We start from the raw sequence: 12606 nt of genomic DNA, 5'->3' as shown, positions 1-12606 counted from the left end.
GTCCTTTGAAGGACAAAGATTAGCCTTGTTCCCAAAGTCACTGATCTAAACCATCATTTGTGTCTGGGAAGATGTGAATTCCAGAAGCTGGCAGAAATAAAATATTTGATGTTAAGCCTCAAATATGGTGAAAATTTATCTTAATGATGATGTTTTTTATCTGATACTTTTTGTAATACTGATGTTAGCTAAAGTCAAGAGTTAAGAGAGAAAGAAGAGAGAGAATCAATTTCTAGGAACAACTTTGCAGTTGTGATCAAGGAAGACAGAAATCCAAGAATGTCTAAGGAAATATATTTATTCATCCACATCCAGTAAACACTAATGGGATTTACAATTAGAGCAGAAAGAACTGATTTAAAGGACAAGTTTCTCATGATTGGGACCATGAGAGAAGGATTGCATTTCATCAGCTCATGTTTTCTTAAATACTTGGATAAAGTCCTGACTCTTTGGAGATTTGAAGCTGAGTATTCATACTCTCAGAATCACTTTCATCAGAAGGTATTCCTGACTCCACATAATTGGGAGGTGAAGCAATTGCCTAGAAAATAAAATCACATCAATCTCCAAGAACAAGATCGTTATCTCCCTCCCCTGCCATCCCCTTTCCATTACTTCTGTAATCATCACCAATAATGTTTATTTGTTGATTATTACTGTGACGAACACTGTGCACAGCCCTCAACAAACATCAGTAGAAAATGAATCCATTATTTTTAGTCTAGAGCTAGGATACCTAAAGTCTAGCAAGAATGTGTGATTATCCTGGATCATACAGCAACAAAGTGACAAGTTTTGAGAAAATAATTAAAATTAATTTCAACTGTGTTTAAAAATGTATACTTTTACACCTTAAATACACTATTTCATTTTCCATTTTCAAATTTGAATTTTTTTGCAGGCTTCATTCCATCTTGTACATTGATACAATCTCTAATTCCAGAAATTGTGCAAATTATTACCACATAAAAGTTCTTTTCTAATTTCAAGAGTCAGAAATAATTTCAAACACTAGAGAAAAAGTTTGAAGACCATGTGACTTAGTAGTCATTTAGACAAACTCACCTCTCTTGAAGCACAGAAGTTTCTCTGACACCACAGGGTTTCGATAGAGACAGTTACGCCCAATTCCAGCAAAGTCAGGATCAGCATCAGAGACACCAGGCCCTAGAAGACACGTGCCTCATATCACACCCAGAGGAAACATCCAGAGGATAAAGGTGCCAACAGGAAACCATTCCACAAACTCTCCCTCCCACAGAATGGAATAAAGTGAACCATAAATTAGATTGAAGACATAGACACGTGAACTCGTGGAGTAGCTCAAGTGGTAGAGCCTAGCAAGCATGAAGCCTTGAGTTCAAACCTCAGTCCCACCCAAAAAAAAAAAAAAGATGCAGAAACACAAACTCTGAAATCCAATCTCATGCTAACAGCATGAAAACATTTTCTCTGAAAAGAGAGGTATGTGTTATATCTATATCAACCCATATGAACTAGTAAAAGGGGGAACAAATTGTAGATGCAAAATTCTGACACCATCACTAATATTTATCAATTTGAATAGCAGTAAACTAAGGAGATGAGTAGAGAATTTAGTAAAATGGACAAAAATGACCCTTTACCACTTTGAAAATAGTATTTCTTATCCCTAGAAACTAACAAACAAAGCTGTTATAAACACAGACTAAAACTATCACTGCACTAGTGACACTTCTATTATCACCAAGGCACCTAGAACAAATACAAAGTTTCTCTGACAGGAAAATACCACTAAATCCACCAAAAAAAAAAAGACTCCAATAAATATGAACTCAGGTAAATAAAAATGTAATGAAGAAAATAAAGACACTACCTCCCATGAGAATGTCAGAAAACAGGAGGATTTGGAATGCATAGGTTCATAGAGTATGGATCATTATGGTATAGTTAACAAACTAGAAGGAAAACATTAATTTCTAGGTCTGGATCATGGCTTAAGTGGTAGAGCACTTGCCTAGCATGTACGAGACCCTGGTTCAGTCCTCAGTACCTCAAAAAAAGATTAATTTCTACACTGACCTCAGAAGAGGTAAAACACTAAACACAGTTGAAAACATATGAGAAGGCTATTGATATGGGAAGAGCTTCACTTTCAAAATACCATATTCAAATTAACTCAAAAGTGAAGTCATTTGAAACTTCAAGTCCTTGTTTGAACATTCCAAGCTGCAGAATAAGTTATGAATCTCCAAAGTTTTTCAAAGACATACAAGATAAATGTTTTTTTTTAATTTAATCTCTCTTAAACCCCTTTGAACATTGACTTAGGAATTAATAATGAAAGACAGGACTGTAAAATCAGTATAGAGTGGGGGTGTACATGTGAGAGAAGGAGGGTGAATGAAGATGAAGATGAAGGAATATGGTTGATGGACTTTATATACTTATATAAAATAGAGTAATAAAACCTCTTGCAATTTAAGTGGGGCAGAAAGGAGGTGGGGGACCATCTAATCAATGTATAGGGTAAGCCTATTCAGGATTGTCACGATGAATCCCACTCTATAATTAATATATTCTAATTTTAAAAAATTAATCTCTCTGGAGAGTGTACTTGTAGTAGCAGTAGTAATGCTGGCAATAATACAACATGATGCAATTACCAGTCTTTATTACTTATCAAATATTAACTTATTTAATTCTTACACCAACTCTATAAGATGGGTACTATTCTTTTCTTCATCTCAAAAGTGAGAAAACTAAAACTAAAAACTAAGTTATCAAAGATGATAAAACTAAAATAAAATCAAATTTTCTCTTCATTACAGAGTTCATAGGCAGCAGTATTGAGGTTCAAATCAAGGTAGCATAATATATTATTTTTCTGTACATTTTTAATTACTTGAAATATTTTATAGTTAAATATATTTTTTAAAAAACATACATATGATGAGGAACCCATGTAGATGCACAAGTCTGGTGACTGCAAAGACTGACAATCCTTAAACAACTGGTTATTAAGTACCAAATGTATTAAGAGAAAAACAGTCCCAACTAGTGCAATTGTAGTACTGGCGATGTTCATCCCAAAACTGTTCTGCATCTAAAAAAGAAGAATTGTTATTAATGTATGGGGCACATCCTTTATCCATTCCCTTGGCAACAATCCATTTGAACAAATATTTATAGAATGCTGTTTACACAACCAAAAATGTTCTAGATACAGGGAAAACTAGAATGTCCCCACTACCCATGGGGCTTACATTCAAGCAATAAAGATAAAGTCATAAACATACTAGCTAAATTACATGGTATTTCAAAAATAATTAAGTACTGCGGGCTTATAGAATGATACAAAGGAAATTCAGAGCCAGAGAAAAGATGGTGGTTTGTGACATTAAATAGAAATGACACATGGGGAGAGGAATAAAGTACTGAGTGTTTTCTGAGATGGTCAAGAGGAGGTCTGGGAGAATGTCCCTGAAATCAAAGAAGCATTCATTTTAAAGCCCTCAGACTACAGTGTTCCCAAGAAGCAAAAGGTAAGCAGACAAGATTAGGAAATAGACACAGAAAATTAACAGATAGCCACATTGTGTAAGGCCCTGTAGATAATAAAATTACCTTTGGTTCAAATTCTGAGAAAAAAAAAAACACTGGAGGGTTTAGAGGGGAAAAAAGGTGATAGATTAATAGTTTAAAGGGTCACTCTATCTTGGTTGAGAATAGAGAAGAAAGGTTCAAAAATGGAAGCAGTCAGCCCAGTGAGGAGACAGGATGAGACAGGATGAGACAGGGTCAAACCCGAAGATTGCCTGAAGGGGGAGCCAATAGAACTTGCTCAAGATTTTGAAAGAAGAGTCAGGGATATTCTCAGGTTATTCATCTAGGAATCTGGAAAGACAGTATTTCCATCAGCTGACATGAGGAAGACTGCATAGAGAAGGTTTGAGGAGGAAGAACAAGAGTTGAGTTTGGAGCCTTTCAGGCATCTTAGTGGAAGCAAATTGAGGTGCCAATCTGATGATCAGGAGAAAGATCTAGGCTGGTGAATGTGCTTCAGGCTGTGGGCCTAGAGATGTTATCTGAAGCCAGGAGAATGGGTGAGATCATGAAAGGAGTGAGTACAAACAAAGAAAAGCAGGTGGCAAAGAACTAGAAGTTTTCAATGGTCTTAAATAGGGCAGTTATAGAAGTGTGAAAATTAAAACTTATGCAGGTGGGTTTAAACTGATAGATAAGAAATGGAGACAGAGTGTATGGAACTCTTTTAAAGAAATTTAGCTACAAAAGGAAAAATAAATTGTGCCTTTAACTAGCAAGGGAAAAAATAATCCCACAGTCTCTGTCTCTCTCCCTCTATCTCCTTGTCTCTCCTTTCTCCCTCCCACTCTCCCTCTTCCCTTCATCCCCTCTCCTCTCTCATCTCTCTCTCATACACACACACATACACATATGCATTTTAAGTTGAAAACAGTAACTGAATGCTTATGTGTTAATTAGAGAAAGATCACATAAGTAGAGAGGGACAAATTGTACTGACACATTTGTATATCATGGAGGGAAGAGGAATTCTCAGAAGGGTCCACTTTAAAGAAAATCACAGAATTCACCTATGATTAGAGGCTAGACTGAAAAATATCTTAGTACAGATCTAGTCCATGGAGTAGATGTTGGAGTGGAAGTCTGAAAATTCTCTCCTGATGGCTTTAGTTTTCTTAAAATAGGAAGCAAAGCCATCAACAGAGAATAAGGGTGAGAGAACGTGGATTGGTGTTTAAAGATAGAACATAATGGTGAAATAGCCATGTAGGAAGGAGGGGAAAAGAATGAATGGGCTAAGAGAGTGAAGTATAAATAGCTAGATGACTCCATAGTCAACTAGACTTAGTACTTGTTTAATAGAGACTTGGTAGTTATTTAATGGATGACAGAAGGAACAGAATTTCTCACTTTCACTTGTGAAACTAAGGGTAGAAGATCCTACATAAAATAGAATAGGTAAACCTAACAACACAAAAAAATCAAGAAGCCTTTTCTCAAGTTTCATATTCACCAACTATTCAGACTAGCCACCCAGGTATTCATGTTCACAATCTATATGACTTTCTCATGATCTACCATCTGAATGCTTTAAGAAAAAATTAACTCTTTTGGGCATTAAGTGAGCCTCACTGATCTCTGTTCTCCTACTGTTAGTGTAGAATTTATTTCTACTCCTCTGGTCATAGAAAAAGGGGAAGAACTGCCACTTACCAGCATTCTTGTGGGTTTTCTTCCTGCTGCAACAGACAAGGATCCTGAACTAATAAACTGTTTGAAAATAGGAAATAAAACAGATACCATAATATTAAGTCTCAGCCATTTTCTTCTCAGTCCTACCTTGATTAATCGATACCTAGCAATACTTACACAAACCTCTTTTTAAAAATCACACTCTAGCAGACAAACTCACTCATTGATGTTGCTCATTGTTTTATGTGAATAAAATTTTAAAATAATTTACATTATTGCTAAATTTATAACCTTTTCATTTTGTTTTATGACTAGCATGGCTAGCAGCCTGCTATGAGTTTGGATTCTTTAAAAATGTACATACAGTTATACCTATAGTTAATGTAATGTGTTATAGTGATACTTACATCTATGTTAACGTGAATGATTTATTTACATATACATGTATATCTAAGCTTCAGCTACCTGATTATTCCAAAAAATCTTTTATAATCTAAGTGTCTGTACCTATGTAGCCTCTAAGTTTTTAAATTATCTTACTATGCTTTTATTTCCATGCCAAATTTTTTATGTACTGTTTTCCTTATTGTTGTGCTGGGTGGGGGTACATTGTGGAATTTACACAGGTTCTTACAATGTATCAAATATATCATACATCAACTCACCCCCTCTACTATTCTCCTTTATCCCCTCCTCCCAATTCCTGGAGTAGTTTCAACAGGTATCATTTTTGAGTTTATATACATGCTGAATTTTGATAAATTGAATTCTATATGTATTATTTTCTTCAAACTTTCATTCTATTTTAACCCTCATATCTCACAACTCTTCATCAAGCCACTCCTGAGGAGTGAGAGTAAAATTGTCACCGTCATGACAGGAAAGAATTGCTACTTAAAATTCTATCACTGTATTCTGGCTAAACATGCAGGTGCAGGCTTTGAACTCTGCATCAGATAATAAAGAAGTTATCACAGGGACCTCCTGTAGTGTTATCTAAGAGCATCACTCTGTATTCTGACCCCAACTTCATTTCAAATCTGTCCTAATAGAGTTGTACATATTCCCTTGGTAATATTAGCTACCTGATAGCAATGAAATTATTAAGAAAAGGGGATTACATATTTCCCAGCATACAGAAAGAATTCAAATTATTAATGACATACATTTTCTGAATTTAATTTTGGAGATTCAAAGAGAAGGTGTTTATACTACTTTATAGTATGGAGGGGGGGTGGCATGGCAGGAAACTTAAAGAAGCTGAACATGAAAAGGGTCACATAGCACTGAGGGTAAAGTAGCCAACACAATTGTATATAACAACCATGGATTAAATTTTGTTTCTTGCTTCTGTAACCTGTCTAGAATGATATCTAAGGTGAGACCCCTTTGTTCTCAGGGCTCAGACTTTAGATATGAATTGCTGAGCTGCTGCCAGCTCACTAATAAATATTGCTTCCTGAAAAGCCTTGGTGCCCCCTTTTCCTGCTTGAATATCCAGCAACACTTCTGAGGGTTCAATCTGGGATTTGGAGAAGGTGTTTTCACCTCCTTGGTGCTGGGACTCAGCATCCCTGGCTTGTCAGGAGAGTGTCCTGCCAGGTGCCAGCAAACCAATGGAGGAACCCGGAGATGGCTTAGGAACCAATTGGGAGCCCAACCTGTCAAACTGGTAAGAACCCGGGTTCAAATAATAGGCCTGCCTTTGGGAGGTGGAAGGGGAGCCTGATCACCTCCCAGAGACCTCTGAGTAACCCTATCTGGAGAGAAACTGTGTCTCTCAGATTTAGGGAGTGGGGTGAAAGTTTGTGAGGCACCTCCAGGAATTAGGGAGGTTGAACACATACTGGGTTTTCTCACCAGCAAGATAGATCAGGATGGGGAACAACACAAGTAAAAAGAAAGCACTTTGGCTAAAATACAAGAAACCTCCAGTACTGGGGGATTGAGCTTTTCCTGGGAAATAGCCTCAACTGAGGTAAAGGGATGGGTAACAAAAATTCAGTTCCAAAGAGGGAGACTCACAAAAAAAACAGATGTATCATCCACCATTCCACCAGATAGCCCTCTGGGTATGATTTTAAAAGGGTTTTTTGATAGTGCACTCTAATTTTGTGTGTGTGTGTGTGTGAATTTTTTTAAAGCATTGGGCAAAATTTGCTTTGCTCCTGTAATTTCAGCTCATCTTATGCTCGCTTAAATTGACATTTTTTTCTTGCATGCTTTATTTATAAAGCTTTTGTGTGTTTGTGTGTGTGTGTGTGTAAGCATCTTCAAAATGTTTTTTAAACTGCTGTTATAAGGTTAATGTGATAGTCAAGGTAACAAAAAAACAGAGTGCTTATGCTAAAGATCTCTGTTATAAACTGCTTAGGTTTTTTACATATGAATACGTAAACATCTTGAGGATGGTTCTTTTTATACAGTCAATGTAAAAATTGTTACTTTTACTCTGCTCTACTGCTACTTTTAAGAAAACCAGTTTTAAAATTTATTTCAATCAGGTCTCATAGGATGCAGGCATTCAGGGATTAACACTCTGGCTCAGACCATAGGAGCAAAAAAGAAAAGGAAGACCACAGCCTGCAACAGGAATCTTAAAATTTGGATAGTTAAAAAAAATGACTTTAGACTGTCATTCTGTCATAAATAAAATCTGGGATTTAATTCTCTCTTATAATATATGGGTTTATTAACAAATGGGCTTGCTATAAATAGTTTTTATACAAAAAATAATTTTAAGGTTGCTTTCTTTCTTGTTTTTTCACGCAAATGTAAGGCTATAAGTTAAACAGTTTTATGAGTTATTTTCAACAAGTAACAAAAAATATATAAAAGGTATTAAGGGTATGGTTTTTGAAAATAAAAGTTTAAAAAATACTTTTAAATTAAAAAAATAAAGGATAAAGACATACTCCCTCAGGGGATATGAAATAATTGTCATAAAGTACAGAGAGTATAGAATAAGATATCCTTAAAAAGATGGAGCTTATAAATGTTTAAGTAAGGGATTAAGTTGACTAAAATCTAAGAGTTACATTAAAGGTTTTGTAAGCTCAAACTTTAATGTACTATTAAACTAAAACTTAATTCTCTAGACTCTTAACAACAAGGCTGTCTTAAAAACATTATATTGTTCTTGATAACATTTACAAAAAATTGTCCTAAAAAATTTTTGTTTCGTCAAGATAACTGTCAGAAATTTTTGGTGCTACAGGTTAATCCAAAAATTTATTAAGACAACAATAGTTTATTAAAACACAGAGAGGCGATTGGCAGCTGAGCACCAGGAGTGCTACTGCACTGATATGAGGGTTGAAACAGATTTACTTACGTAAAGCAAAGTTAAAAATAAAAAGAAGAAGAAAAAAGAAAAGAAAGGCCAAAGGGTACCCTCCAGATAGGATAAAGAAAAAAAAACTCAAAAAGGACCACTACACTGGAGGTCAAGACCTCCACTTTTTATTGGAGTCAACACAGTGGAGATGTTAGTCCTACTCCTTCCACATGTTGGGCGAAGGGAATTTTTGGCCTAGGATGGCCAGACTGAGCCTGTTATTTTAGGGGGGCTCCATTGACTACAGGTTGGTGGGATCCTGCTGTATGCCTTGAGCCATCTGTTAATGTCAACAATCTGGGATATGATCCCTTATCAACATCTGAGTCATGATTCTTGGCCATTAGGTTTCCTAACTCTATACTTAATCCCCATAAATATTTACCTGTGTTCTCTGGTGATTTTTGTCAGTGTTTTGACTACTAAGGTGACTGAGTCATAACCAAATAAAAGTTCATTTAAAAGGGTGGTTTATCAAGAGGATATTAATCATCTGAATAGATCTATAACACAAAAAGAAATTGAAGCTCCCATCAAGAGCCTCCCAAAAAAGAAAAGTCCAGAACCTGATGGATTCACTGCTGAATTCTATCAGACATTTAAAGAAGAACTAATATCAACTCTCCTTAAACTGTTCCATGAAATAGAAAGGGAAGGAACACTGCCTAACTCATTTTATGACGCCAATATTACTTTTATCCCAAAACCAGACAAAGACACCTCCAAAAAGGAGAACTATAGGCCATTGTCCTTAATGAATATCGATGCAAAAATCCTCAATAAAATAATGGCAAACTGAATCCAACAATACATCAGAAAGATCATTCACCACAACCATGTTGACTTCATCCCAAGGATGCAGGGATGGTTCAACATATGCAAATATGTAAATGTAATATAGCACATCAATAGAAGCAAAGACAAAAGCCACTTATCATCTCAATAGATGCAGAAAAAGCCTTTGACAAGATCCAATACCACTTCATGATAAAAGCTCTAAGAAAATTAGGAATAGAAGGAATGTACATCAACATTGTAAAGGCTATTTATGACAAACCTACAGCCAACATCATACTTAATGGAAAAAACCTGAAACCATTCCCCCTAAAATCAGGAACAAGACAAGAGTGCCCACTATCCCCACTCCTATTCAACACAGTACTGGAATTTCTAGCCAGAGCAATTAAGCAAGAAGAAGAAATAAAAGGAATACAAATAGGTAAAGAAACTGTCAAAATATCCTTATTTACAGACAATATGATCCTATACCTTAAACACTGAAAAACTCTACCCAAAAACTCCAAAATACCATAAACAACTACAGCAAGGTGGCAGGATACAAAATCAACTTACAAAAATCATTAGCTTTTCTATACACCAACAATGAACAAACTGAGAAGGAACATATGGAGATAATTCCATATACCATAGCCTCAAAAAAAAAATCAAATACCTAGGAATAAACTGAACAAAGGATGTGAATGAACTCTACAAGGACAACTACAAACCCCTGAAGAAAGAGATCAAGGAAGATTACAGAAGATGGAAAGGTCTCCCATGCTCATGGATTGGTAGAATCAACATAGTAAAAATGCCTACACTACTGAAAGCAATATACATGTTTAATGCAATTCCCATCAAAACCCAATGACATTCATCACAGAAATTGAAAAATCTACCCTGAAGTTCATTTGGAAACACAAGAGACTGTGAATAGCCAAGGCAATACTCAGCAAAAAGAGCAATGCTGGAGGTATCACAATACCTGACTTCAAAACTATATTACAAAGCAGTAGCAATAAAAACAGCATGGTACTAGCACAAAAACAGACATGAAGACCAGTGGAACAGAATAGCGGACCCGGATATGAATCCACACAACTATACCCACCTCATTTTTGACAAAGGTCCCAAAATCATACCATGGAGAAAAGACAGCCTCTTCAACAAATGTTGCTGGGAAAAGTGGTTATCTGTCTTCAAAAAACTGAAAGTAGATCCATGTTTATCACCCTGTACTAGTACCAACTCAAAATGGATCAAGGACCTTAATATCAGACCCGAAACTCTGAAGTTTGTACAGAAAAGAGCAGGGAATACTCTGGAAGCAATAGGTATAGGCAAGGACTTCCTCAATAGTACCCCAGAAGCCCAGTAACTAAGAGAAAGAATGAATAAATGGGACTTCATAAAATTAAAAAGCTTCTGCACAACAAAAGAAATGGTCTCTAAACTGAAAAGACCACCCACAGAGTGGGAGAAAATATTTGCCAGCTATACACCAGACAAGGGACTGATAACCAGAATATACAGGGAACTTAAGAAATTAAACTCTCCTAAAATCAATGAAGCAATTAAGAAATGGGCAACTGAGCTAAACAGAACTTTTTCAAAAGAAGAAATTCAAATGGCCAAAAACCACATAAAAAAATGCTTACCATCTCTGGCCATAAAGGAAATGCAAATCAAAACCACACTAAGATTCCACCTCACCCATTAGAATAGCAATCATCAAAAACACCAATAACAACAGGTGTTGGCGAGGATGTGGGGAAAAAAGAACCCTAATCCACTGCTGGTGTAATGTAAGCTGGCACAAGCACTGTGGAAAAAAATTTGGGGACTTCTCAAAAATCTAAACATAGACCTGCCATGTGATCCAGCAATCCAACTCCTGGGTATATACTCAAAGGAATGCAACACAGGTTACTCCAGAGGCACCTGCACACCCATGTTTTTTGCAGCACTATTCACAATAGCCAAGTTATGGAAACAACCAAGAAGTCCCACTATTGATGAATGGATCAAGAAAATGTGGTACTTGTACACAAGGGAATTTTACTCATCCATGAAGAAGAATAAAATCTTATCATTTGCAGGTAAATGGCTGGAACTGGAGAACATCATTCTGAGTGAGGTCAGCCAGGCTCAGAAGACCAAAAATCATATGTTCTCCCTCATATGCAGACATTAGATCTAGGGTAAATGCAGCAATGTGGTTAGACTTGGATCACATGACAAGGGGAGAGCACATACAGGAGGTATGGGGATAGGTAGAAACCCAAAACATGTCCCCACTCCAGAGGAAATAATACAGAAACTTAAAATGACAGAGGTTATCATGAGCAGGGGATCAGGAACCAATGTAAAGATTGAGTTAGAGATGAATCAACATGGGTCATAACACGTGGGTACATGAAAGCAACAGTAGGAATATTTCTGTATAGCTCTCCTTAACTCAACTAGCAAAAATGCTTTATTTTCCTTATTAGCTTATGTCATTTCTTCAACAAAATTAGTGATAAGGGCAGAACAGGATCTGCCTGGAACTGAGGGGGTAAGGGTGGGAAGGGTGGGGCAGGGGAGCAGGGTGGAGAAATGACCCAAACAATGTATGCACATGTGAATGAAAGAAAAAAAAAAAAGAAATCCCCTTCACTTAACTTACATATTTCTAATTCTTTTCTTTGAATGAATGTATATTAGCATTTCACAATAGGAATGTACTATAATTTATTCATGTACTATAAGTAATGCTATGATACACTTCCATGTACAAACAAACTTACATACTAAAGCTTTTTATTTCTATGAATAGACTTCCAGGCTTTGGCTTTTTGGTATTAACGTTACATGTATTTTACATATTTTTTTTTAAGTGGAACTGGGGGTTGAACTCTGGGCCTTGAGCTTGCTATGACATCAGCCTGTTTTAGTTTGTTATTTTTCAGACAGTGTCTTGTTTTATGCTTCAGCAAGTCTGGACTGAAATCCTCTTATTAATGCTTCCCGCAGTAACTGGGATGGCAGGTGCATGCCTCTATACCCAGCTATTGGTTGAGATGTTGTCTTGAGAACTTTTTGCTTGGACTGGTCTTGAACTGCAATCCTCCAGAGTTTCACCTCCTGAGTAGCTAGGATTACAGGCCCTAGCCACCATGCCTGGCCTATTTTATAATTTTAAATAAATATTTTGCATCTTTTCTCAAAAAAATAAAGTTGGTGTATGTAAAATTTTCTATATGACCTCATAATTATGGTTAAACAAC

General features: G+C 36.2%; 1 protein-coding gene across 3 annotated transcripts in view; it reads right to left on the bottom strand.

Moving 5' to 3' along the window:
• Positions 1 to 280: 280 nt before the first annotated feature.
• Ms4a3 (membrane spanning 4-domains A3) overlaps positions 281 to 12606 on the bottom strand; it is a 30804-nt gene continuing 18478 nt past the window's right edge. For 2 of the 3 annotated variants that reach the window (XM_074069550.1, XM_020183757.2), the window contains exons 4-7: positions 5242 to 5298; positions 2930 to 3088; positions 1069 to 1170; positions 281 to 544 (exon numbers count right to left, since the gene is read on the bottom strand). In XM_074069550.1, the coding sequence (XP_073925651.1) occupies positions 425 to 544; positions 1069 to 1170; positions 2930 to 3088; positions 5242 to 5298 (438 nt within the window). In that variant the 3' untranslated portion in view covers positions 281 to 424. The remainder of the gene's footprint in view (positions 545 to 1068; positions 1171 to 2929; positions 3089 to 5241; positions 5299 to 12606) is intronic. The other variant, XM_074069554.1, reaches the window with a different exon arrangement.

The sequence above is a fragment of the Castor canadensis genome, chromosome 1 (genome assembly GCF_047511655.1).
Source record: "Castor canadensis chromosome 1, mCasCan1.hap1v2, whole genome shotgun sequence".
In the NCBI taxonomy this organism is placed as follows: Eukaryota; Metazoa; Chordata; class Mammalia; order Rodentia; family Castoridae; genus Castor; species Castor canadensis.
This window is presented reverse-complemented; position numbering and strand designations above follow the sequence as displayed.